This window comes from Arabidopsis thaliana, chromosome 5 (assembly GCF_000001735.4).
Source record: "Arabidopsis thaliana chromosome 5, partial sequence".
In the NCBI taxonomy this organism is placed as follows: Eukaryota; Viridiplantae; Streptophyta; class Magnoliopsida; order Brassicales; family Brassicaceae; genus Arabidopsis; species Arabidopsis thaliana.
Window position 1 is genome coordinate 23838114 of NC_003076.8, and position 25399 is coordinate 23863512.

General features: G+C 35.0%; 7 protein-coding genes and 2 non-coding genes across 15 annotated transcripts; 3 read left to right on the forward strand and 6 right to left on the reverse strand.

Moving 5' to 3' along the window:
* Positions 1–994: 994 nt before the first annotated feature.
* AT5G59050 (G patch domain protein) lies at positions 995–4845 on the reverse strand. Of its 4 annotated transcripts, none has more exons than NM_125295.4 (5): positions 4179–4845; positions 3865–4089; positions 3493–3715; positions 1852–1959; positions 995–1535 (listed from the first exon to the last, which is right to left on the reverse strand). In NM_125295.4, the coding sequence occupies exons 1-5, from the start codon at positions 4404–4406 to the stop codon at positions 1381–1383; spliced, it is 939 nt and encodes a 312-aa protein (NP_200713.2). In that variant the 5' UTR covers positions 4407–4845; the 3' UTR covers positions 995–1380. The 4 variants fall into 4 exon arrangements, with proteins under 4 accessions (NP_200713.2, NP_001332260.1, NP_001332261.1 ...); NM_001345333.1 differs by having other exon boundaries at positions 2247–3715; NM_001345334.1 differs by having other exon boundaries at positions 1044–1535; positions 3865–4747.
* Positions 4846–6092: 1247 nt separating this feature from the next.
* On the forward strand, positions 6093–6164 carry AT5G59055. The gene has a single exon. It is a non-coding gene; the product is annotated as a tRNA-Asp (tRNA).
* Positions 6165–6187: 23 nt separating this feature from the next.
* AT5G59060 (reverse transcriptase family protein) lies at positions 6188–6668 on the reverse strand. The gene has a single exon (NM_125296.3). It carries the CDS (start codon positions 6611–6613, stop codon positions 6281–6283), a length of 333 nt encoding a protein of 110 aa, NP_200714.1. The 5' UTR covers positions 6614–6668; the 3' UTR covers positions 6188–6280.
* A 195-nt stretch (positions 6669–6863) lies between these two features.
* Positions 6864–11038, reverse strand: AT5G59080 (uncharacterized protein). Of its 2 annotated transcripts, NM_001345335.1 has the most exons (5): positions 10153–10994; positions 10017–10059; positions 9763–9887; positions 8054–9679; positions 6864–7704 (listed from the first exon to the last, which is right to left on the reverse strand). In NM_001345335.1, the coding sequence occupies exons 1-4, from the start codon at positions 10288–10290 to the stop codon at positions 9578–9580; spliced, it is 408 nt and encodes a 135-aa protein (NP_001318836.1). In that variant the 5' UTR covers positions 10291–10994; the 3' UTR covers positions 6864–7704; positions 8054–9577. The 2 variants fall into 2 exon arrangements, with proteins under 2 accessions (NP_001318836.1, NP_200716.1); NM_125298.5 differs by lacking the exon at positions 6864–7704 and having other exon boundaries at positions 8005–9679; positions 10153–11038.
* Positions 6960–9280, forward strand: AT5G59070 (UDP-Glycosyltransferase superfamily protein). The gene is made up of 2 exons (NM_125297.4): positions 6960–7609; positions 8185–9280. The coding sequence occupies exons 1-2, from the start codon at positions 7124–7126 to the stop codon at positions 9214–9216; spliced, it is 1518 nt and encodes a 505-aa protein (NP_200715.2). The 5' UTR covers positions 6960–7123; the 3' UTR covers positions 9217–9280.
* Positions 11039–13565: 2527 nt separating the features above from the next.
* Positions 13566–17386, reverse strand: SBT4.12 (subtilase 4.12). Of its 3 annotated transcripts, none has more exons than NM_125299.3 (10): positions 17030–17386; positions 16763–16857; positions 16576–16667; positions 16239–16491; positions 15619–16105; positions 15444–15541; positions 15140–15355; positions 14936–15047; positions 14650–14857; positions 13566–14568 (listed from the first exon to the last, which is right to left on the reverse strand). In NM_125299.3, exons 1-10 carry the CDS (start codon positions 17120–17122, stop codon positions 14012–14014), a joined length of 2211 nt encoding a protein of 736 aa, NP_568895.1. In that variant the 5' UTR covers positions 17123–17386; the 3' UTR covers positions 13566–14011. The 3 variants fall into 3 exon arrangements, with proteins under 3 accessions (NP_568895.1, NP_001032102.1, NP_001032101.1); NM_001037025.1 differs by having other exon boundaries at positions 13792–14568; positions 16239–16485; positions 17030–17162; NM_001037024.1 differs by having other exon boundaries at positions 13792–14553; positions 17030–17162.
* Positions 17387–18780: 1394 nt separating this feature from the next.
* Positions 18781–19179, forward strand: AT5G00670. Its single transcript, NR_144216.1, has 2 exons — positions 18781–18905; positions 19009–19179. It is a non-coding gene; the product is annotated as an uncharacterized misc_RNA (transcript).
* Positions 19180–20759: 1580 nt separating this feature from the next.
* On the reverse strand, positions 20760–24016 carry AT5G59100 (Subtilisin-like serine endopeptidase family protein). Its single transcript, NM_125300.3, has 10 exons — positions 23876–24016; positions 23654–23748; positions 23476–23567; positions 23026–23278; positions 22431–22932; positions 22239–22336; positions 21946–22161; positions 21753–21864; positions 21469–21682; positions 20760–21382 (listed from the first exon to the last, which is right to left on the reverse strand). Exons 1-10 carry the CDS (start codon positions 23972–23974, stop codon positions 20838–20840), a joined length of 2226 nt encoding a protein of 741 aa, NP_568896.1. The 5' UTR covers positions 23975–24016; the 3' UTR covers positions 20760–20837.
* Positions 24017–24345: 329 nt separating this feature from the next.
* On the reverse strand, positions 24346–24940 carry AT5G59105 (Defensin-like (DEFL) family protein). The gene is made up of 2 exons (NM_148150.2): positions 24820–24940; positions 24346–24725 (listed from the first exon to the last, which is right to left on the reverse strand). The coding sequence occupies exons 1-2, from the start codon at positions 24914–24916 to the stop codon at positions 24433–24435; spliced, it is 390 nt and encodes a 129-aa protein (NP_680455.2). The 5' UTR covers positions 24917–24940; the 3' UTR covers positions 24346–24432.
* Between the last annotated feature and the right edge of the window lie 459 nt (positions 24941–25399).

Sequence of the window (25399 nt, forward strand, 5' to 3'; positions counted from 1 at the left end):
AAGGTTGCGTTGTTACAGAAATTGGAATTTTTCGCAGCAAATTGATGCCTTATATCTTTTTAATCGTCAAGTTTCCTCAGAAATTACGAAATCAGATTTGCTTTTTTGAATTCAGAAGCTGGTTTAGCTTACGTCCTTACCTCAAAAACTTTCAAAATTTAACCGGTATTGATTATATATATATATGAATCAACATTACATTGTTCTTAACTATCTTTGAGTATACATAATGTTTTAACAAGAGAAGGAAATGCACATAGGGAAAATTTTGATTTTAAGTGAGTGTCTCTAACCTTAATTATGATGACATGCTTAAGATGTAGTATACAATATACTTTTTTTTGTCGACTACAGGCAATGATATTTATACATACAATAAGATTATAAAGCCATGACTCAAATAACAATTGGTTCCATTAGGTAGACCGATATTTTATAGTTTCATCATACTCTAGTTCATACATGCAGAAAAAAAAATTATTTGCACAATTTTATTAATTATTATGACACTGTAGCATGAAGATACGTGTTGAAACAAAACCCCATAATTCGTCGGTGTAAGTAATATGAAAAGAGAAAAAAAGAACAAAAATAAAGAGAAAGGGAAGTCACATGAGGAGAGTGGAGCAATGTACACCACCGTCAATGGCTCTCAACTAATACCAGTAATGACAAAACGTGAGTGCACATGAACCTTATAAAGTGAGAGTACGAAGAATAAGTCAAAAACATTGTCGCACTGTACGAGAAGAAGTCGGCGGATTTATGACCACCCACGAGGCCACGAGCTTATCATATATTTTTCACATTTACATTCATCTAAACGCCGTTCTAACAAAATATTTAAATTTAAAATGGTTTTTTTTTTTCCTTTTATTCACAAAACTGTAATTGTACTTAGTTCTTTCCGATTTAATCGCTACAAATAAAATATTTTCTAACATATACATCAATATACCAAACTAATAGTTATTCTTAAAACCATGACTATAAAACTCTGTACGCGTAATTTGGAAACAAGAGCATAGGAAGTAGATAGACGTAACAATCAAATAAAGGCTTTTTATTACACTGGCGAGATGCATAATGCTTTTATTACAAGGAATCTTACATAAAAACAACCAACCCCTTATTACATACAATAGGCATGGGATATATGAACATTTTATTGTTCTTTTATCACAGGAATTATTGATTTTATCACAATAATAAAAGAAAAAATCACCAAATTTTAAAATCTATGTATTTCCAATTAAAAAATAATGGTTTTTGAAAGCATTTTATTTTTATTTTGACCCACTAGAAGATATTCAATCCGAAAAGTCCCTACCTTTTGAAAACCTATAACTGCAGCAACCAGGAGCATGTGCCAATGTTTTATCAGTACGTCCATTCCTGTGGCAAATCCGCCGGTGGTTCTTGGTGGCTCTCTGCCGACATCTCCATTTCGTACGGTGATCCACTTTGTACCCGAGATAATGAAGTATTTTTGTTACTTTTGATCTTTTTGTTGTTCATGGACACCAACAATGCATCTATATAGTAAAGCATTTCAAGCATCATATATCGAAATACATTCAATCTTACTCTGTAATAATACTTAAACCTCTATAAACCCAATTTTTTTAACTCCTAACTCTTAAAACTTATTTGTTAACTCATCCAAACAAAATTGTATTATTCCTTTAATCGTTTTTCAAATAGTTAGCCTATTTTTTAAATTAAATTTTCTTCATTTTTTTTGTTTGTCAATCATCCCTTATTTATCTAATTCTTGTAAATCATAACTTTACTTTAAAGAATAAGAAACACAAGAAATTAAATTAGGAAAGAGATAGGTGGGGTTGGTACCATGAAAAGGAGGGATATCAGAAGAGAATGTAGAAGGAACACCCAATTTGTCAAAGTGAACTTTCAAGGCTTCAACTACTCTTGCTGGTATTATTACTGTTGAACATCCTGCAACCAATTTATTTCCATACACAAAAGTCAAAACCAAAACCAAAACTACATCTAACCAAACTTAAACCGGTTAGGCAATTTCAGAGTAACAACTCATAAAACTGTTTGGTTGAAACATCAGTTTCATCGAACGACAACAAATCTGAATACAAACAGTACAATAAATAGTAAATTGTCACCACCACCACCACCCACCAATATCCAAGCCACGTCAAAACATATGATGATAAAACAAGAATGATTTCTAAAAAAAATGGTGGTTGATATTTAGTAGACAAACTCACCGACTCCTAGATTGGGTAACGGTTAAGACTTGAAAATGAAATTGTCAGAAAATCTTTAATCTTGAGAGTTGTTAAGTATAATCCTTTGTGTTGAAAGAACATCATCAACAAACCTGGTAAGTGCTACATGTGGGTGTGAGAATTTTAAGTTTCTATCTAATACGGGACTCGAATATAATACTATATTTAGAAAGAAACAAAGTTAACACTATGTGGTTTGGTTTATAGCCTTGGGTAATTGTCAATGATCGAACGGTAACAAATAAAGAATCACAAAATGAATAAATATCTAGGTTATCTAAGATTATAATCCACCTATTGAATGAAACTAGTGGGGTCTTATAAGAAAATAAATGATTTAGATTGATTTTTGAACCTAAATAGTTTATTTTTGTTGATAGTGAAAGGGAGACAAATGGGGACCAACTAGTTGAGGGAAGATTCTAATTTAGGAGGGTGTATCTGTCAAACCAATAGCCACACAATAGATTAATTGGTGACAAGGAATCTTTGGAATCTTACTCAGTCAAACAAAGTAATAATGTACGCAAGATTCTTACTATAATATAATTTTTGTCCTAAATAATTGAGTTTTGAGCTTTTACTCAATCAGCTAAACTTAACCCAACCTGACCTTAACCCAACTAATAACCATTCACATTATTTTATGTCACAACTCTTTAAGATTCTTCTAACACTTAAGTGTCAGTTAAATCGAAAAAAACAAAAACAGATTTGACTAAAGATTATCACAACAGAAAGAATGGAATCTGTGCAAAATCAAAAATTCGATTCCAACACTATGCTAATGTATGGCAAGGTAATGAAATCTTATCCTTCTCGTAGACCCCATAAAGATTTACCAACACTAATTTAAACATAATCTTATGTCGATTGTCGAACTACTTATCGAAAACAAACTCTAATTCTAACATATTCAGTGGTTTAATTGTTATCTTAAAGAAACAATTATGAAATTATCTAGGAAATATCTTAATACTATACAAGATTCGAACTTTGTCAACCCCCAAAAAAAACAAAGTGGAATCTCAAAGTATTTTGATTAAATGTTAGATGACGTCATCCTATTTTTATTTAAAATGTTTTGTCCTTTATCATACGTAACCTTCATGAAAACCACTAGATTATTTTTTTTGGAAAACCCAAAAACAAAAATTGATAACGGAATGAAGAGAAAAAGTGTAATGATGATAAACTAATTTGCATAACTACTATAGGCTCTAACCTGATTTCTTGCGTGACTCCACAACGGTACCATGACCACGCGGTAAGAACACTCCGGTACCACCCGACCCGGTTCTTGAACCCGACCCGTCAACAAACACCGCCTTAACGCCTGACCTAGGTCTCTGGTTCTGGTGGAGGTGGTGGTAGTTTCTTGCTTTGTGCCCCAAAACGTCAGCGTTGCGTTGCCTCTCTTTCTCTTTCTCCTTTTTAATCTTCTGGAACTGTTTAGAAAAATCAATTCTTAAAATAATAAAACAACGGTGGAAACAAACCCTAGATTAAATCTGAACCGTTGATAATATAACCGACGGAATTTTTTAAAAAGAAGATTCTGAGTAAAATAATAAATGAGAAAACATGATGAGCTCACGTTTGCTTGAATGGATCGGATCTGGTCATCGATTAGAGCTTGTTTTGATTGAAAAGGGATCGTTACTGGTTTTGTATCAATCTTTGTCATGATTTTCTCCACCGGTACCGTTGCCGGAGTTAGTGGCGGCGATGGTTCACGGGAAGGGCCTATTGGACTGCTTAATCCTGAAGCAAATGGTGACCAGAGAGTCGATTGCGGCGAGCCAGAGCCACTACCACAAGACTGAATCAAAAAAGAATAAAGATTGATAAGAATTTTAGATTGAGAGAAAAAAAAGAGAGAATCGAATCTTGCAAGAGAGTTGGTGGTACCTTTTGATGCTTTTCATCGTCTTGAAGCATATAGTTAGTCATCTGGCGAGTCAACTCGGTGATGTACTCGTCTTCTTCGTCTTCGTTTTTTGCCTTTGGTGAATCCGGTTCGTCGGATACGAAGTCGGGTCGGAGAGAGCTTGTGGTTGGAGTGAAGAAAGTTGGTTCAGAAAAGGAGGTAAAAGGATTTGAAATGAAATCTATGTCGTGTAGTTCAGTAGATTCCATTTGATTGTTCTTGTCTAGAAGAAAAAGATAAGACAGAGACAGAATAAACCCAAGAAAAACAGAACAAATCAAGAACAGAGTGAAACAGAGCAAATCCGGAACAGAGAGAAAAACAGAGCAAATCCGAAACAGAGAAAAGAGAGAAGAGAGAGATAGAGAGAAGTTTGGGTTAGTGGTGAAGAGTTTAAAGATTTATAAAGAAGAAGACCGTACAGATGGACAGATTTAGCTGAAGGCGTTACGACAATATCACCTGCCAATTGTTGTGAGTTTGCGACTCACGAGAGAGATTAAGGATTCAGGATTAAGGAAACCTATACATATGTTTTTTTCTTTTTTTCATTATTAAAAGGTATACATGTATAAATATGTTATCTTTCCTTCTTTTCTTTTTTTCCTTTTATGATGAATGAATGCATTTTATTTATGACAAACCTTTTTTTGGTGATTTTTGTTTAATAAAATCTCTAAAAGCAATGTATTCAACAAATTGATTTTTCTTCTATTTATAGTTTGAATAATTATTAGTATTTGACAATTCTAGATAGTAATAATGTTATTAGTCATGACCTATAAATAAACTTTTTTGTAATTTTAAAATTTGTCTTCTTTATTTTTTATTTTTTTTCCCAAACAAAACTATCATTATTTTTCCAAACAAACTTGCCATCAAATAAATTTTTATGGTAAACAAATATTTTATGATAAACAAATCTGCTAAGGTAATTCCGACTAATTTCACATGTAAACAATTTTTTTCATTAAAAAATTTCTGCAAGCCCACAACGAAGTTGAACATTCGGACAGAAGCCCAGAAATCCAAATGACCATCGTATTCCAGTGAAAGTAAATAATTGACGAAGGAAATTTTAAAAATAAATGTGGAATATAACTTCTAATATAAGTAATGTGTTATGTAATGCCGTCAAACTCTGGTAGCTAAAACATAAAATATGATTCTTCTACTAACTTTTCATTAATGAAGATCTGCTAACCATAACCAGATCGTGATCAAATTAAGATTCCATTATATACCAACCATTACAAATACTAGTGATACACAGTATAATATGTTGGTTTATGTGATTTATTTGGTTTTAGTGCGGATTAAGTCAACAAATGCAACTTAGGATGAGTGATTTGGAGACAAAACATATATGTTTCTTCTTTTCATGCGATGTTTTGAAGTAACAAATGTTAGAGGGAAAGATTGGTTCACCTATTAAGATCTGACCAACCATGCGTATGCAACTATGCATACCTTTTTTCTTGGAATAACGGTATAAATACTATAAATAGTCCCTACCACTAATTGCATTTCGCATTCACATTCTAATGAGGAAAAAATTGTATTGATTAGTATTTTGAATCTACAACGTTTAAGTCGCCATTAATTGTTTTTATTACAAGAAAGTAGGTCTTATATCCCTTTATAGCAAAGCCTTTATCTAACAACCATTTACCATATGGGGGGCTTTTGAGTATGGGATAATCAAACCTCTAATGTTGACATTTTTTATGGATGAAATCAAGAAACTAATCTTTATTAGAATAAGCTTTTAGGGATAGAAAAATACATGAATTTGTAACAAAAGAGATACGAGACTCTCTGCGAAGTTATAAATTATGTATTATCTATCTCTGTTTTACTTTTTATTTTATCTTATGTGATTGCTAATCAAAAATGTCGTTGTAGTATAGTGGTAAGTATTCCCGCCTGTCACGCGGGTGACCCGGGTTCGATCCCCGGCAACGGCGTCTATTTTTTTTCTTTCTTTTTTGGTGTAAATGTTAAATTTTATACTATTTTCTTTTTTCATGTTGCATACAATTTATTAATCAACCTAGTGGAAGGATAAAACGATAAACAGAAATTAAACAAAAGGAATACAACCAAAGTAAACTGCAAGTAAAAAAGGAGCGGAGGAAGAAGGAGCAGGGAACGAAAGCAGGCGATCACGGAGAGAGCGATCAATAGACTTGCGGATGACAGGTATCGAGCAAGAAGCCACAGAGAAGATGCGCGAGTTGCGTTCCTTCCAAATAGCAGAGATTGACGCCTGAAGGATGAGCTTAGTGATAGTAGCGTTAGGCGGCCGAGGTTGAGAGGCAATGACTGGTCTGGACTGGATCCAACTCGCAACATCACGAAGAGAGCTTGGCGGATTTACGAAGAACTTACTAGCAAAAGAAGACCAAACCGCCATGGAGAAGCTGCATTCAAAGAATAGATGGTCACGGCGTCTATTTTTAGTATTGTTTTCCCTTTCAACTATGATCGTCGTCGTTTTAAATAACCCTACAACATCAATCGTCTTGACGTTTTTCTTCGCTTGAGACGGCACGCAGTCTATATCTCTCGAATTGTAAATCAATAGTTATTTTCTCTTAAACCCTAATTTAATTTTATAGATAAATCGAGTTTAGTTAAATAAATTTAAAAAAACGATTTGAGTCTCTCTCTCAAGTCAACCACCAGCGCCGTCATATTTCTCGGCAGCGACATCACGGAGGCGCGTGACTATACTACGATAATTCAATAGAGAGCATGTGCATGTGACTTAGAGAACACGACAATAATCTTAAATCTAATCTAATCAAGTCTCTTGGTCAAACTTTTTTTCAAGATTCAATCGACCGATGACAATTAATTACTTCTTCTTATTTCTCTTAAAGATGTAACTTTTTGGGTTTCAAGATTCGATCTATCACTTCCCATGGCTAGAGAAAACCCATTGATGAGCTTCTCCTTTAGTTTCAGATATCTCTGTCACTTTGCTCTACTCCTCTCTCTCCTCTCCTTTGTCTCTTTTCTCTTCAGACACAACACATCACTCTGTTCTTGTCTTTACGATCACAACACCTACGTTAACACATTCGATCATCAGCAAAACAATGAAACCATCGATCTTCTTCGATTCTCTTCTGCTTGGAACCATCTCACTTTCCCTTCTAAACCCAAGAAGACTCTCAAGATCGCTGTGGTGGTCAAGAAATGGCCGAGGAAATCGCAAGCTGGTGGGCTCGAGCGACACGCGCTTACATTGCATCTCGCTCTAGCCAATCGTGGCCACGAGCTTCATGTTTTCACCGCTGCTTCTCCATCGTTCCCTGAATATCAACTGAAAAATCTGATGTTCCATCTCTCTGAGCCAACCGCTGCTGGATATCTTGATCAAGCTTCTGTCTCGCAACAGCTTCAGGTAAACAGAAAATTCAAATGGTTGCTGCGATTGACCGCGTTTGCTGGTTTTGACGCTGCTATTTTGCGTTTTCTCCGGTTGGCGTTTAAGTGCATCTGCGGAAAATTTGTTTTAATTAGTTTAGTTTAGATTAACTTAAGAAATGGCGAAATTCTACACATATTTAATTTAGATTAACTTAAGATTAAAATTATGTTGGTTTTATTAATATACACACTTTAATATTTTTCAACTTTTTTTTTTGCAACACAAAAGTTGATTTTGTTAATTAGTATTTATAAATCATAAATTTTAAAATGTTATAATTAAATATATCAAATTACTGTTATAATTATTAAAAAGTATTTATTATTGAAATAATCAAATAATAATAATTATTAATATATTTACAATCTTTATAAAATTATTATTTTAGGAACAGAGGAATTACTAAATTTTGGTTACCAAAAGTTTTAGTCAACCGCTGACTAACGGCTTTGACTAGGCAAAGGCTCATAATTAGTCAATGGTCAGTGTCTGGATTTTAGTTGAAGAAACGGAATTTAACTAACGCAATTTTCCTCCGGAAATCGCAGACGCAGAACGCTAGTGGAAGACCGTTTGACGTAATTCACACAGAGAGCGTTGGGCTTCTCCACACAAGAGCCAAGAATCTCCGTAACGTGGTCGCGTCTTGGCATGGAATCGCTTACGAAACTTTTCACTCTGACATCATCCAAGAACTCCTTCGTCAAGCAGACATCGCCGCCGCCACCGCTGCTGGAACCGAAGAAGAACAGCCACCGCCTTCATCGCCAGCTCTGACGGAGCGAGCGAAGCGAGTCGTCGAGGAAGTCAAATTCTTCCAACGTTACGCTCACCACGTGGCAACTAGCGATCACTGCGGTGACGTACTCAAGAGGATTTACATGATTCCGGAGGAACGTGTCCATATCATTCTAAACGGCGTCGACGAGAACGTTTTCAAACCGGACGTTTCAAAACGTGAGAGCTTTAGAGAGAAATTTGGCGTTAGAAGCGGCAAGAACAAGAAATCTCCTCTGGTTTTGGGAATTGCAGGGAGGTTAGTGAGAGATAAAGGTCATCCTTTGATGTTCTCAGCTTTGAAGCGAGTGTTTGAAGAAAACAAGGAGGCACGTGAAAACGTTGTCGTTTTGGTAGCTGGAGATGGTCCATGGGGAAACAGATATAAAGACCTCGGGTCTACTAATGTGATTGTTCTTGGACCGTTGGATCAAGAAAAGCTAGCGGGATTCTACAACGCGATCGATGTGTTTGTGAATCCGACCCTTCGAGCTCAAGGGCTGGATCACACTCTCTTGGAAGCCATGGTTTCAGGAAAACCGGTCTTAGCTACTAGGCTAGCGAGTATCACTGGGTCAGTGGTTGTCGGTCCACATTTGGGATATACTTTCTCACCAAATGTTGAGTCTCTTACCGAGGCGATTTTGCGGGTTGTTAGCGATGGAACAGAGGAATTACAGAGGAAAGGCAAGGAAGCGCGTGAACGGTCGTTGAGGCTTTTCACGGCGACTAAAATGGCTGATTCATATGAAAGGTTTTTTCTTTGCATTTCGGATCAGAGGTTTTGTACGTTACAAGCTTAAAACATTTGAGCTATAACACTAATATAGTTAAAACTAATCAAGGACTTGATTGTTTGATTTCATCACGTTTCTGCGTTTGGTAAAAAAGGCTAATGATTTCATCACTTTGTTGGCACGAGACAGAGAAAAACAGAGTAAATATTGTTACAGTTGATTATAACAAGTACTAGAGAAATCTATTTAAGACACTACTACTAGGAGAATTCTTCGATATTATTACTTAACCTAGAAATCTCCTAATAACTTTTTTTTTCTGCATAAACTTATTTATACAAAGTCTTGGTTAAGTAGATATTAGTACTTGGCTTGAGCTTCAGGTGTTCCTGGAGAGATTTACAAAGAAACTAAAGGAAGTGGTTCTTTAGTAATAAAGAGAACCTTGCCACCAGTTTCCTCTTGAAACATCTTGCGGGTTCTGTCCATTAGCGTCGTCTTCTCCGCTTCTTCTACGGTCATTTTTAACCTGAAAGATGTTTTTTCTAATCAGTCAAGTCCTCTGTTTTTGGAAGTGATTAGCAAAACATTACATAAGTTAAGAAGACTCACTGGAGGGTAAGTTTGGTTGGTGGTGGATCGAGCGTATACGTCTTGACCACCGTAGTAAAGAGAAGAGCTTAGATGACATGGCTCAACTCTGTCTTCTTGAGCATTTAAAGATTCTCTACGTTGAGCTGTGTAAACAAAAACATCTTCGTTAGACAAAAGGATCATTCTTGATTCAAGAAAAACAGAGTGTTTTGAGACTAAGTGAATAAAGAAGAAGAAGAAAGTTGCATAAACCAAAGTGTTTTCTCACTGACCTTGTGAGCCATGTTTGGAGTTTGAACCATCTCTTGCAGAACCCTGAAAGACAAATTAAGAAATCAAAGATTAAGCCTCAAGAATCAATCAGATCACTCAAGAACATAAAACTTCAAAAAAGCAAAGTATTAAAACCTTGGAGGGATGAGGGAACATGGTGGAGAAGATGCCGGAGGATGAAGATGGTGGCGAAGGATCTTTGGAACCGAAGAGTTCGGCTGTAAAAGAAGAAGAAGTAGAAGAAGATGAGCCAACTCGTCCTTTACCCTCCATTTAGTAACTTCTAAAAACTCACACTCTAATCTGATTCTCTTTGATTCTTCTTCCGTAAGAGAGTTAGAATAGTTCTGTAAGTTGTTTGTAATGACAATAAGATTTCAATGGGGCTATATATACATATTGCTAAAAGGGATGTTATGGAGATAGTGGAGACATCATCATCATGATCATCATTTATCAATGATCATCCTCATCATCATCCATCAAGAGAAAGAAGCTTATTATGGGTATGTTCTCTCTTCTTGATGCTCAAAAGACTATTGCTTCTTTTTCCATTTTTCAAAAGTTCTTTAATTAGATTTATTTTATTTTCATTGTTAGAGAAATTTAGAAGCTTCGCTATCGCTTTTCTTTGCCATTCTTATTGGTTAGTGTTTATTCGTTTTTAACTTGTAACGATTTATTTCAGTTTTTCCACTATATTTGATAGTGTAAACCTAAAGACAAATTTGGATTCTTTCTCTATTCCGGATATAGACACAAACTGTGAGATTCTTCAATGACTTCAATGTTCAATGTCTCTGTTGTGATAACAAAAAGAGATAACTTAAGAGGATAAGTCCGGCGCCGGATCTCAGGTCGGGCTAATGATATTTCGCCACGTGTCATTCCGAGGATAAGTTGCCGACCTTTCTTGATCACATAGAGCCAAAGTGGAAAAGAGAACCGAAGAATGAACTTGAGCTTCTTTAAATCGCACGCATGCATGTTCATGTGATCCGTTTTTTGGATCTAAAATTTGTTACATTTATTTTTTTTTAATAATATTAAAAAGTAATATGCCAAAATATATATACTATTATATTGGTTGAAATATACTATATGACTTTATATCTCTAATTAATTTTGTTAGGAAAAGAACATTTTATCAAAGACGAGAAGATGAGGTCCACAAAATTCTCCCACTTGCTGAATTCTATTCGTTTTCTTCTTCTTTATCGCTTCAAGGATCACAAATCAATCATTCATTTTTTTTTTAGAAAAAATATAATGAACAAATATCTTGAAACCTTTTAACAATGAAAATAAAGTATTGATGTAATTTGTTTTAGGTTCATGTATATTAAATTTTTAGTGATCGTCTTTGATTGATCAACGCAGATTAAAGCCTATGGCAGAAAGAAGCGTCCGTTAAGAAAAACAGGTAATATAAAGTTGATCAAAAATGTTTATTGATAGGTTGCATGATTCGGATAAACCAAAATGTCTTATCTTAAACCGAAAAACAGTTATAAACTATATAACTTTTTATTTGGTTCAGTTGATTATAATTTTTCTATAATTTAGTATTACGCAATAATTACATCAAAAATCAGAATTCACTTACTGTATATATATGTGAAAGAAATGAGGAAAACTAGTGTGAACGCATGAACAGTTTATCTGGTTATTTTCTCAAAAGAACTAAAAATAGTGAAATAACTGGATGTCTTACTCGCAAAGTATCACGTGATGATGATACACGTTATTTACACGTTGTTCGGAAGAAGAGATTCCATTCGGGGGAATAAAACTCAAAACTATATCTCATCATATAATAATATCAAATTGGAGACCAAAAATTCTAGCTGCCTTGAAAAATTGGTACATATATGGTCCCTTTGCGTATATTTCAAAAGCATCATAGAAGTATCAATATAATTATCGACATTTATGCATGTATTTACCCAAATCTATATACACAAGCAAGTATTGACATTTGTAAGTTTATATTTTCGTAGAGTGTCAATACCCAAAAGCATGCAATGACTGAGAACTGTTGTCCATTTTAGATAAGAGATAGATTCTCATGTGAGAGATTCTTCTCACTGGTCCCTATTTTACTTCCGAACAGAAGTCAATTACATTTATGTATGTGTATGTGTATGGGTATGTGTACATGTATGATGATATATATGTATGTGTAAAGTAATATATGCCTTTTGTTTTTGACTTTTTGATACATTTTTCAGGGTGAGTAAATAAATCAAAAACATTAACGTTTAACCCTTTCTACAAATACTCAATATTTGTGTCAATAGTATTTCAAAGTGAGAGCTATATCATAGTGTTAACTTTTATGCGATCAAGATATTTATGTGTTTACGGTAGAATAATTAACTTCTGCTCACTACAAATTATATTTGATATATTGTTTCAAAAACTTGACGTCTACACAAGAATCCTATCCAACCGAAGTACATGTTTTGACGCTTTTCTAGTTCAAAAAATCATGTAAAACCTCCTCTAACTTCAAGCAAACACTAATACTATATATTAATGTCATACTTTGTTCATGGTGCACAAAAATATGATATTGAATCTCTGGATTTACTACTACGCCACCAACCACTTGTCCTGAGATCAATATAAAAACTTTGACATGTTAATCACATTTCCATTATAATATATTTGTAAAAAAAAAGTATTCGAGCCAAGTATATATGAATCAATGAAAGATACTATAGTTTGATGCTTGATTGGGATTAGGATAACACATTATGCGATATGCGTTAGGGATAAGTTCTTAATATATAGTACTATTTAGTTAAGACGTCGAAGAAGAAAGGAATGTTATCTTTCGTTTTGGTAAACAAAAGAATGATATCTTAATGAATAGATTGGAAAATATTCTCTTAGCTTTTAATATGCAGATTTTGTTTGACGACAACTTTAGATGTCGATTAGGCTCCCAATTATTTAAACATGTTTATTTCCGTTTATGCGGAACAAGAATTGTCAAAGACTTTTTCTTTTTACCTTGCTAGCAGCATATCTTCTTTTGAGTTTTATATGGACTTTGACCATTAATTTTAGAGTAAATTATCTAGAGTGTCGCATATGGGAAGAACAATACTCATGACACATTAACATGGGGTTTCAATATGATTAAAAAGAAGAAGAAGTCATTTTTGATACGAACGAAAGTTCATCTACTAGCAAATTGCACATCATGTAAATTTACAAAGAAAGCCCTTCAAAATTGGAGAGGCCAGAAGACATGAACTTTGAGTTTTCTTAAGCATCAAAGAATGTGATCCACTTCTGACAAATATGAAGCATCGGAACAAAAGGAATATAAAAGAAGACTCTCAACAAGTCTTATTGTGATGTAAGTGTAACAGTTAACATAGCACATTCTGAATCTTGATTAGATCAAAGTCAAAGACTTCCCCACTTTATATTCCTCCCAGCCGCACAATCACACAAGTTCACAAAATGGAAAAAAAAACTTCAAATTTGAATCTCAGCATCTGAAAAATATCTCTTTATTAGAATGTTTTGACTCTGTTTTTGAGACTTAAGCATAAGTCTGGGAATCTGAAAGTGGTTTTGTTTCTTCATTTCCTCATTCAACCGCATTGGGATGTCTGAATTACGTTCAGACATATACAAATTCAAAAATCACATGAACTCTACCTATACCAAATCTAAGGTCAGAGACATTATTTGGGCCTGTGCACAATAAAGCCCAGTCAACAAAAGTCATGGGCCAGAGAAAACAGACAAAGCCCATTTAGTCTCTTCACTCTGCAGTCAAACAGAGCACCTTCATAAGGCATGACATTTAGTTTGCAGTGAAATCCGTGTGCAAAAAGATACTCGCACCTTATTTATATATAGTAAAAGAAGCTGAAACATCATAGAGCAATCAAATAACGTAAACACAAAATGAAGAAACGTTACAACGACAATAAAGATTTATTTGTGATGACTGACGACGATGATGAATTGCTCATGCCTCATCAACAACCATTATGTAAACAACAATGGGACTTCTCACGTTATGGGTACCGTCAGACCAAATTAGATTTGCAGACGAAGGGACTTCCGAGTCAACGTCGCTGCCTGTAACAGTGACACTAAAAGATTGCTTCTCGTTCACTGTCTTAAAATACAGAACACTAGGCGTGACCTTGATGCTAAGCTTAGATCCGTGACCTGCGACTACCTTTGATTTGTATGTAGAGTTTGGCGTGCCGACGTTGGTCAACGTTCTGTTGAAAGTCACAGAGAAGGTACTATCGGTTCCTGACAATTTGGCCGACATTGAAGGATAGTTAAGGTTTCTAGGCAAGATTTTGTTTTTCTTGGAGCACTTGACGGTATCACCCGAGATGATTTTAAGGGTCTTCGAAGTGTAGTTCATGCCGCAGAGAAAGGCGATGTGGTCAGCTTTGTCCAATTCATAGACAAGTCCAGGATTTAAAGCGGCCATCGGGTCGACATGTCCAGCTCCATAAGCAAACTCGGTCGATGCGATGCCACGTCCCTTAGCTTTTACAGGCCAAGCTGCAAAGATTAGTTAAGATAACAGTCAACAAAGGTTACTTGTAGCACAAGAAAGTAAAAATTGCATTCAGTATTGCTTACCAGTTGTCATGATGGCAGATTGAATCATGGAAGGAGACCATCTAGGGTAAAACGTCTTGACATACGCAGCCACCCCTGCAACATGAGGACAAGCCATTGAAGTTCCAGAGAAAACAGAGTACTTCACACGTCTGGTGTCATCTTCGGACGGTTCACCATTAGGTGAAAATGCAGCAAGGATCTCCACTCCTGGTGCTGTTATATCCGGCTGCAATTCATCCACCATTGTCTCTCAGACCGGAGTAATAAACAGAACCGAGAGCATAAATGTTATGTATATTTTTACCTTGAGAATATCAACAGCGATGGTGTTTGGACCACGAGAAGAGAAGGAAGCGATAACAGGAGATGTCCTATTGAAGATTGTTTCCGTTTTTAGAACAGCCGCTTGTGGAGAACTGAGAAAACAACACACATAAATTTTAGGATAAAGATGGAGAATCTGAAGCAGATGTATAAAGCGTAGAGACTAGAGAAGATGATTGTTTACTCTTGGGACTCAATGTAAGAGACGAGAGACTTAAAGTCTTTTGCTTTTAAACCAGAGGCAGGTAAATGGTGAGTGAATGCAACGTCGGGTCTAGGGGATTTATCAATGATTGCAATAGCTCCAACTGATTTAGCTATCTTGTAACCACTCGGACCACCACACACTAAAATCTTTCCCTTCACACGGCTTTTGTTTAGACACGCTGGCGCACAAAGTCTGCAAAAACAATTGAGCTCATTACATTGATTAATTGACACTGTCATCATCACAATTAAGATACTGTTTAGTAGGGAGAAATTTTTACGCTGCCGTTTTGGCGTCACAAGCAGATGAAGCTGCAGATTTTCCATACACTAGAGGGTACTTTTTTCCTTTCATATCGAAAGCATTCACTGACCTCCCCTGTTACGTCAAAGGAACAGAGGATTCATTGTAAGGAAGAGAAAGATTACCAGAAAAGAGTGTTACTTGATACTCACGGCAAGTGTCTTGCCGTTTCCGAGAACAACTTTGGTGATAAACCCACGGTTCGTGGTGCTGGCTGCAACGGTAAAGATCCATGGCGCTACATGCGAGACTGTGGTGGGCTTTGGACCGCTGTTACCCGCAGAACTTACAGTGAGAATCCCTTTGGCCATAGCGTGAAAAGCTCCGATCGCTATCGGGTCATCTTCGAATATGGATGGGAATTGAAACCCAATAGAGATGGTGATGAGGTCTACACCGTCTGCAATCGCGTCATCGAACGAAGACAGTAGAGCTTCCGAGCTACACCCTGAATCGGTGCAGACTTTGTAAGCGGCGATTCTAGAGGCCGGAACACCACCTCTTACGGTTCCATTGCCGATTCCAAAGAAACTTGTGTCTTTGACTGCATTTCCAGCTGCTGTGGAAGCCGTGTGTGTACCGTGGCCACTAGTGTCCCTTGTACCTTCGCTTGTGTAGTCTCTTGCCCCAATCAACTTGCTGAAAGATTAAAACAACAGATTTTACGTCAAAAGCCAAGCTATTTTCTAAGTATATCTCTAGCTTTGAGTCAAAGCCTTTGACCGACGATACTAATCTTTAGAGAGCAATTATATAATTAAGAGTAAATTACTTGTTGCAGGTGAAGTTTTTGCCACCGGAACAAACACCTTTCCATTTCTTAGGAGGAGGACCAAAGCCTTTGTCGGAGAAGCTCTTGGATTCCGGCCAAATCCCAGTGTCGATGACGCCGATGATAGTATCACTTTCTATGGCCAAGTTTCTCTTTGTATTCTTTCCTTCCTTCACCCCCATGAAGTCCCAAGACGTCGTCGTATGGAGTTGTAATATCTTGTTTGGGAACACAGACACAACTCCCTCTATTTCTAAAGAAACCACAAAAGGCTTTGAGTGTTTAAAACCTATAAAATTATTTCAACATAATTGTGTCAAAATCGAATAACACTCACCGGCAATTAATGTACGTTCTGACTCAGTGAGCCTGGCTGCGAAGCCGTTGAAACTCCTCTTGTAACTTCTCACCAAGCGACCTTCGATCGAACTGAAAAATAAAATCACTTATCAAAACTTCATAACAAATAAATTTAACTGACTATAACTAATCATGATTAGAGAAATGAACAAATTAAATCACACCTTTCTCCTGTGACCTGTTGAAGAATACTCATGTGATCGGACGTTGGTATGTAGTCCGCGCGAGACGAAAGTGAACCCATGTAGACTATATACACCTTCATGGATCATCATATATCATCATCAACTCATCATCATTATCATCACATGTTAATGTATACAGAAATAGATACGGATTAAACACTTAATGTGCAAATTAGAAGTTCGTTTAATTTTCAAAAACAAAATAAAATGAGAAGTCTAGTTAGTATGCATGAACGTTTATAATACCTGTGTATCTTCATCTATGATTGCTGAGACTGAACTCAATAACAAAACAAGGAGCCATGAGTATAGGCAAGTGGACGCAGCTAGATTCGCCATTTGTTTTGTAAAATGTAGTAATTGTTTTATTTTCTATGATGATATACGTGCAAATTAAGATCTCTTTATATAGAAGAGATCATACATGCACCGTGTTCAGAGTTGTCTCAAACGATTTGCAGCCCTATTTTAAAAATTATTAAGAGTATATATTTTTAATATATGTTATTTTGTCGTCCTCCGCGAAAGCCCAGCGATAAACAATCCGTAACACTTGAAACTAAGATAGACGGTTCTGCCTGCAATATATTTTAAGACTTATGATTAGTGAATGATACAAACAATATAATTTTTTGGAATAAAACCCCATATCTAGAATATAAGATAAATATAAGGCATATTTGTATGTATTTATACATAATTATATGCCCTAATTTATATGTATATAAGTATTTTTTTAAAAAAATTGAATGGAGATTCTGTTTGACATCTCCACCACATACTAAAAATCAAAATTTATTTCATTGTCTCTAATTTTGTGTCGTTATTGTTATAAATTAAATCAAAATTTACCATGATTTTAGGGTAATTTTAATCAAATCTTACCCTAACATTCAATAAATGAATTATAGCATAAAATCGTTTTAAATTGGTACAGCCGGTCACAAGGCTTTAGGAAAAGTGGGAATCCCATTTATACAGTTTTTTTAAGTTCGTGGTGAATCATTGGACTATTTTATGGGGTACGTATTTGATTAGTACTATATGGAGTATTTTAAAGTGATTAGTCGATTAGATGCTTATTCCTTTTATATATTTCAGTTGGTCCATGAAACAACATCGACGCCATAAACAATAAGCAAGAATATTGCAAAGAGAAAGATGTAACACATTTATTAAAATAAATAAACTAGACCCAGACTCTCACATACAATAAAGCATAAACAACATTATATTCCACTATATAGTATATTTTTGTGATTAAAATAAATTAAAGTTACTGAGAAAATTGTCATAACCCACATGTTAAAAAACTCTTTTAATATATAAAAAGTAAGTGCCGTCAAAAAGAAAAAAAACAAAAAAAAAGTAAGACCATTATGCAAATATTTTTGAATTAAATATACAAATCCTCACACATGTATATCAGAAGAAACTCATTAATGCATGCATGCAAATGCGTATACAGAAGGCTAAATGCATATATGTAAGATAAAGTTTTCTTTTATTATTAGAAAAAATATGGTAAAATTTGGTCTGAAATCTGGAAGGGTACATAGTTGTAATCGAGAAACATAATTCCATGAAAAGTTATGGTATCTGAGGTTTTAGCATTGTTTATGCATCATGTGAGAATGTGGAGCTGTATTAGTTTTCACTCCCATCACATCAGAGTCGCTTCTGTGTTATGAAAATTTTAACTAGAGTTGATATCGTATCTTCATAATAAAATTTAAAGAAGTTGATAATAACGAATAATTATTAGAGATACATTAGCAAAATATATACGAAGTTAATTTATTAAGGCAGTTTAATTAGCAGATAATGTCATAATGATATGGTCATACATTTTCAGACAAACAAAAAAATAGCTGATATGGTGAATGGACGTTAAACCCTTTTTCATTTTATTTTTTTTTTTTTATTTTTTTTATTTATGGTGAGGTTACATATACGGTCCACATGAAAGTCACTCATGTATTCACACCTTGTTTTTACGAGTACTACTTGATCGTTATTTGGTGAATATTTAGCGTGATCTGTCCACAAGGATCCAGGTTAACGAGGGATAGAGTCAACGACAAAGGTTTAAGTTTCCGGAGAAAGACGATCCAAAATGTAGGTACAGTCTGTTTTCTCTGACAGTTACCAAATTTCCATAACGTAATTACTATTTTGGATTAACCATATTTTTTTTTTTGTTGCCAATTTTGATTCTCAATTAGTTGTCTACCAAACAATCCTCAAATCCACAAGGAGGTACATTTTGCCTACAAACAGTGAGATTCTTCAACGTTCTGCGCCGGATCTCAGGTCATTCAACTTATAGGTTGCCAGAGACTGAGTATAAGTTGCCGACCTTTCTTGATCACGTAGAGCCAAAGTGCAAACGAGAGAACAGAAGAAGTTAAGCTTCTTTAAATCGGATTCCTTTTAGTTTTGAAATAGCTTCCTTTAATTTCTTTAATGGAAAAAAGTAATGTGCCAAAATAAATATACTATTGTATTGTTTAAACTTTATATCTGTAATTATATTTATTTTTTATGAAAAGAGAACAGAAGAAGTTAAGCTTCTTTAAATCGGATTCCCTTTTAGATTTGAGATAGTTTCCCTTTATATATTTAATTGATAGAAAAAGTAATACACCAAAATAAATATGCTATTATATTGGTTAATTAATATATGACGCTTTTTATCTGTAATTAATTTTTATAGGAAAAGAAACGTTTGATCAAAAGACGAGAATATGAGGTACCTATAAATTATCCACTTGCTGAAGTGTTTACTTTTCTACATTTTTATCGTCAAGGCTCACAAAATCAGTCACTAATCTTTTCAGTAAACAACATACTTGTTAGTTTTTTTTTTTTTTTTTTTTTTTTTTGTTAAGAACATACTTTTTAGTTTTCAGGAAAAAATATCTTCAAACCTTTAACAATAAAAATCTGATATTAATGTAATTTGTTTTAGTTTCATCTTACATGTATATTTATTTGAACATCTTAACCCAACTTAAAGCCTATATGAGTATATGACAGAACAAAACGTAAATGTCAGAAAGAAACAAAAATAGTAAGAAAGATAATAAACATGCATTGTGAAAGAACACGTGAATACACGTAGTTTACAAACTTTACACGTTGTTAGGAAGAGAGATTCCATTCGGGGGAATAAAACTCAAAACTACATCTCATCTTATATTATTAATTATATCAAATTGGAGGCATATCTTTCAAAAACACTTTATCAAAAAGAAAAAAATATAAACATCGTAAAGATACCAAATATAGCTAAAAAATATTTTATGCATGTGTTTACTCATCAAATCTTCGGGTATATATATTATGTTTATACACACAAACAAGTATTGACATTTGTTAATATAAGCATGTATAATGAGTGAGAAGTGAGAACTGTTGTCTATTTCAGATAGGAGATACAGTCTAACTTAAATATACTTATCTTTCAAAATAGTCAAAAACTTTTTTTTTTTCTGAGCAAAGACAAAATAGTCTACACAAATCACATTTTCATGATTTTAAATCTCATATATGTGATGAGCCTAATAGTTGATCAAAAAGAAAAAAAGAAAAGTGATGAGCCTAATCCTACGAATCAGAGTATTAGAAATTAGAATACGTGACAAGTGACATAAGAAAATAAATATGCATATACATTATATTATATGTTGTTGTAAACTATTTAAAATATGTTGTTAAATATTAATTATTGACATAAATAATGATGTTTGTGTACCTCGAAGACAATAAATTTTGGAAAACCAATTGCAAATACTAAAAACCATGGACATTTTGTAAGATCCAGAAACAGAAAGAAAGCTTACATTTTCATCCATCTCATTCCTTGTTGCAAGTTATGGTTTGATAACTTGTCTCCGCTCTTGGTTCATAAACATTTTTATTTTGGTCATAGAATTCAGATTATCAAGAACAAAAAAAAAATGTCCTAAAAGTAGCTTACACTATTTAGACTTTCTCCATGGACCATGTTTATTACATTTAAGTTATATAATGACAACTATATCTGCCTCATTTAGCTCATAGCATAAACAATTATGGGGCTTCTTACATTATGAGTGCCATCGGACCAAATTAGATTTGCCGACACAGGTTGTTTTGTTCCGATACTATCGCTTGAAACAGTGACCATGAAAGACTGCTTCTCATTCATCGACTTCATAGACAAAACACGCGGCGACACTTTGATGGAGAGTTTAGAGCCAGGAAACTTGACTACCTTTGCATTGTACGTAGATTTTTGCATACCAACGTTAGTGACAGTTCTCTGGAAAGTTATGTTGAACGGTTTTGTTCCCGACACTTTAGCCGACATTGTTGGGTAGTTGAGGTTTCTTGGTAATGTCTTGGAAATTTCTTTCGTGCAAGTGCTGTTGTCTCCGGAGATGATTCTTAAGTGATCACTCGTGTAGTTTAAACCACAGAGAAAGTTGATGTGGTCTGCTTTGGTCAATTCATAAACGAGTCCAGGATTAATAGCATCTATCGGGTCCACATGGCCAGATCCATATGCAAACTCAGTTGATACAAAGCCAGAACCAGAAGCATTCATTGGCCAAGCTACAAAATTAGGAGATCATCAATGGGTCTCTTGCGGCACAAGTGAGTTTGTTTCTCTTGGTAATTTCAATCTAAGTTTTTCTTACCAGTTGTCATGATGGCTGATTGGATCATGGAAGGAGACCATTGAGGATGAAAAGTCTTGACATAGGCGGCCACGCCTGCAACGTGTGGACAAGCCATTGAAGTTCCAGACAGAACAGAGTATTTTACACGTCTAGTGTCAAACTCGCTTTCAGTCGGTGAACTGTCAGGTGAATAGGCAGCAAGGATCTCCACTCCTGGTGCTGTTATATCCGGCTGCAATATGAATCCACGATTTTCTCTCAGAGCTAAAATCAAAAGAGACTAATAACAAGCACTAAGATACCTTCAGAATATCTGAAACGATGGAGCTTGGACCCCGAGAAGAGAAAGAGGCAACAAGAGGAGCTCTCTGATTAGAGATCTCCTCACTTTTGAGAACAGTGGCTTTTGGATTTCTGCATATACAAACAGAGAAAAAACAATAAAGATGGATAATTTGAAGTATGCAGCATATAAAACATAAAGAAAATCATTACTTTGTGGAATTCATGTAAGAGACGAGAGACTTGTAGTCATCATTGGATAAGAAAGAGACAGGGAAAGAGCGAATAAAAGCGCGGTCTGGTTCAGGGTTCTTTACAATCGATCCAACAGCTCCCAATTTTTGAGCTTCTATTAAACCTTTCGTAGAATCACACAGCACAATCTTCCCTTTCACAAGTTTTCCATCCAGACACTTTGGCTCGCATAACCTGCAAAATAGCACAAAGTAGAAATGGAAAACAGTTGCCGCAATAAGCATAGTACTGTTTCTTGGAAAAGAAGTTACCTAGCCTTATCCACACTACATGTACTCAAAGCAGCAGATTTTCCGTAAACCAAAGGATAATTGGTTCCATTCATATCGTACGTATTCACTGATCGTCCCTGTTTCATTAAAAAGAGAGAGAGCCAAATTGGTTAAAACGACAAAGATGCTAACGCCATGATGACAAAGATAAGACTCTTTCTTGATACGCACGATAAGGATCTTGCCGTCTCCAAGAACAACTTTAGCCATAAACGCACGATTCGTAACACTAGCCGCAACACTAAACACCCATGGTGCGGTACTCGTGACAGTGCTGATTTTTGGTCCATTGTTACCGGCTGCGTTAACAGTTAGTACTCCTACAGCCATAGCGTGAAACGCTCCAATCGCAATCGGATCTTCCTCGAACGGTGGAATGTTATCAAGAACGATGGAGATAGATATGACATCCACACCGTCAGCGATTGCGTCGTCAAACGCAGACATCATTGCTTCTCCGTCGCATCCTTCATTGTCGCAGACTTTGTAAACGGCGATTCGAGCGGCTGGAACGCCACCTCTCGCGGTTCCATTTCCAAGTCCATAGAAGTTTGAGTTTGCGACTGCGTTTCCGGCAGCGATTGACGCTGTGTGTGTGCCGTGTCCACTGTAGTCTCTCGCTGTTTGATTTGCTTTAGATTTGGCTGTGTAGTCTCTTGCCCCAATGACCTTGCTGCAAAATTAGAGAAATTGTTGTTACCCAAGATTAAAAGTACTCTTAAACTGTTGGACAAAATTCCCAAGTTAGGGTAAGAAGTGTACTTACTTGTTGCAGGTGAAGTTTTTCCCGCCAGCACAAGTTCCCTTCCATTTCTTAGGAGGAGGGCCAAAGCCTTGGTCGGAAAAGCTGTCGGATTCGGGATAGATTCCACTGTCGATGACCCCGATAATGGTATCACTCTCAATGCTACGGGTTCGCTTAGTTTTGATGCCTTCTTTGAGACCCATAAAGTTCCAAGACGACGTCGTTTGCAGTTTCAGTTTTCTACTTGGGAACACAGACACAACTCTCTCCATTCCTAAGAAAAAACATTACATAACATTTAGTGATGTGGTGCACAAAAAAAGAAAAGAGATACGATTTTGCAAAATTTTGTGAATATATATCTAACACTGAAAAAGTTTTTCTTTTAAACTCCTTTAATTTTTCTTTCTACTATAATTCTGTATTCTTTTAAAGATTTTTAACCAGCTAGAAAACTCGATATAATGTTACCGGCTAATCTTTTTCGTTCGGATTCTGTGAGTCGTGCTGCAAACCCGTTGAAACTCTTTTTGTAGCTTCTCACCAAGCGATTTTCGATCAAACTAGAATATTATTAAAACTTTTTAGAGTTATGATTTTAAACCATATATAAGATATAATAAGAGGAAAAAATCATTTTTAATAAAACCTCTCTCCGGTGATTTCTTGAAGAATACTCATGTGATCGGACATTGGTGTGTACTCTTCTCGAGAAGGAAGTGATCCCAAGTACACGATATATACCTTCATGGATTTTCATCACCATCATTATTATCATGTATGATACATATGGATGGGCTCATAGTGAGAAACAAGATGACCATGATAACAAATTACAATAATTGTTTCAAACAATATTTTATTGTAAAACCTGTTGATCTCCATGATCATCCTTGTCCGCGGAGACTGAACTCAGAGACAAGACGAGGAGGCTTGAGAAGAGGAAAATGAATGTGGTTCCTTTCGCCATGTCGAATAAATTAAATTAAATTCACTCTGATTTTGTTTCTTTATAAATTTTGGGGGAAATGAAATATATATATATATATATATGAGATATGTCCTGGATTAAATATAGTCAATCAACCCCCTCTGATTGTGTAATCTAACAAAATCTATTATTACTATATCTCAATAGAAAGTAAAATATCTTGCATTAATGTATTACCTATGGTTAATTAATGCTTATATATTAGATATAGATTCGATTTTTGGTAGAGTGAAAAAGATTTATTGCCAATTAACGGAGGTAATTTATCAGAGATTTTCAATGGGCAGATAGAATTATTCGTCGTAAATTCGGTTGTTAGTGATAAAATTATTAACCGAGAGCTTTGTGTAAGTAAAATTATGATTATTCAACTTTCTATCTTTAGTATAGATAGATATTCAAAAAGGTTAAACTGTATGAAGATTAATAATGATATCTCATACTTGTCCAGGACAACACCAACATCCCTCGTCTCTGCATTCGCCTCGAGTAACCAATTTTCTTTTACAAAACACAGTGCAGCCTCTATCCCCTCCGCGTTCACACGGATTGAATTTGAAACCTTGGCAACTTTCCCCGATGTCAAAACTAGGACAACACCAACATCCCTCGTCTCTGCATTCGCCTCGAGTAAACAACTTTCTTGTACAAAACACAGTGCAGCCTCTATCCCCTCCGCGTTCACACGGATTGAATTTGAATTGTTTGCAAACTTCTCCGTTGTCAAAACCTATTTAATAATAATCAATATGTACATTAAGAAATATTATAGAAAAAAATATGTTTTTAAGTAAAGTGTGGACACTATAATAATAAGCCAATACCAGGACTGCTAGCGGATGTAGACTGGCAATGAACATAAGATATGATAAAGAGAAGAGTGAAAGTATACACGACTAATTTTTTTTTTGTGATAGCCATTTTATGATAGACTTGGACCTTTGTTTTTTACACTTAGGATAAGTATATATATATATAGATAAAGTGTGATTTTGTGGTCAAAGATATATGAAAAGGAAAAAATCTTCCAATTTCTTTTCTTAGATTTATAGTAAAAAAACTAAACAAAGAAAAGGTTTTCTTACCTAACATTAATTAGTGATTTTTTAAAAACTTCAATTTGCGATAGGTTTTACAGAGTATAATGGTTGTAACGTGTTGAAATTCTATTAAAACAAAAAAATACTTTGTTTAAAAGAATTAGTTCATACGCCATATGTTGCACACAAAATATTGTTTTGTGAAAAAGAATGTCATTTCAAGAATATTGGTCGTCAAACAACCACTTTAATTGCTTTTGATACTTTTCAGTGAGTATTTGGTGAACTTAACAAGAAACAAAGCAAAGGACAATATCAAAGATATTGAATATTACAATGTTTGATGATGACGGTAAACAGATAT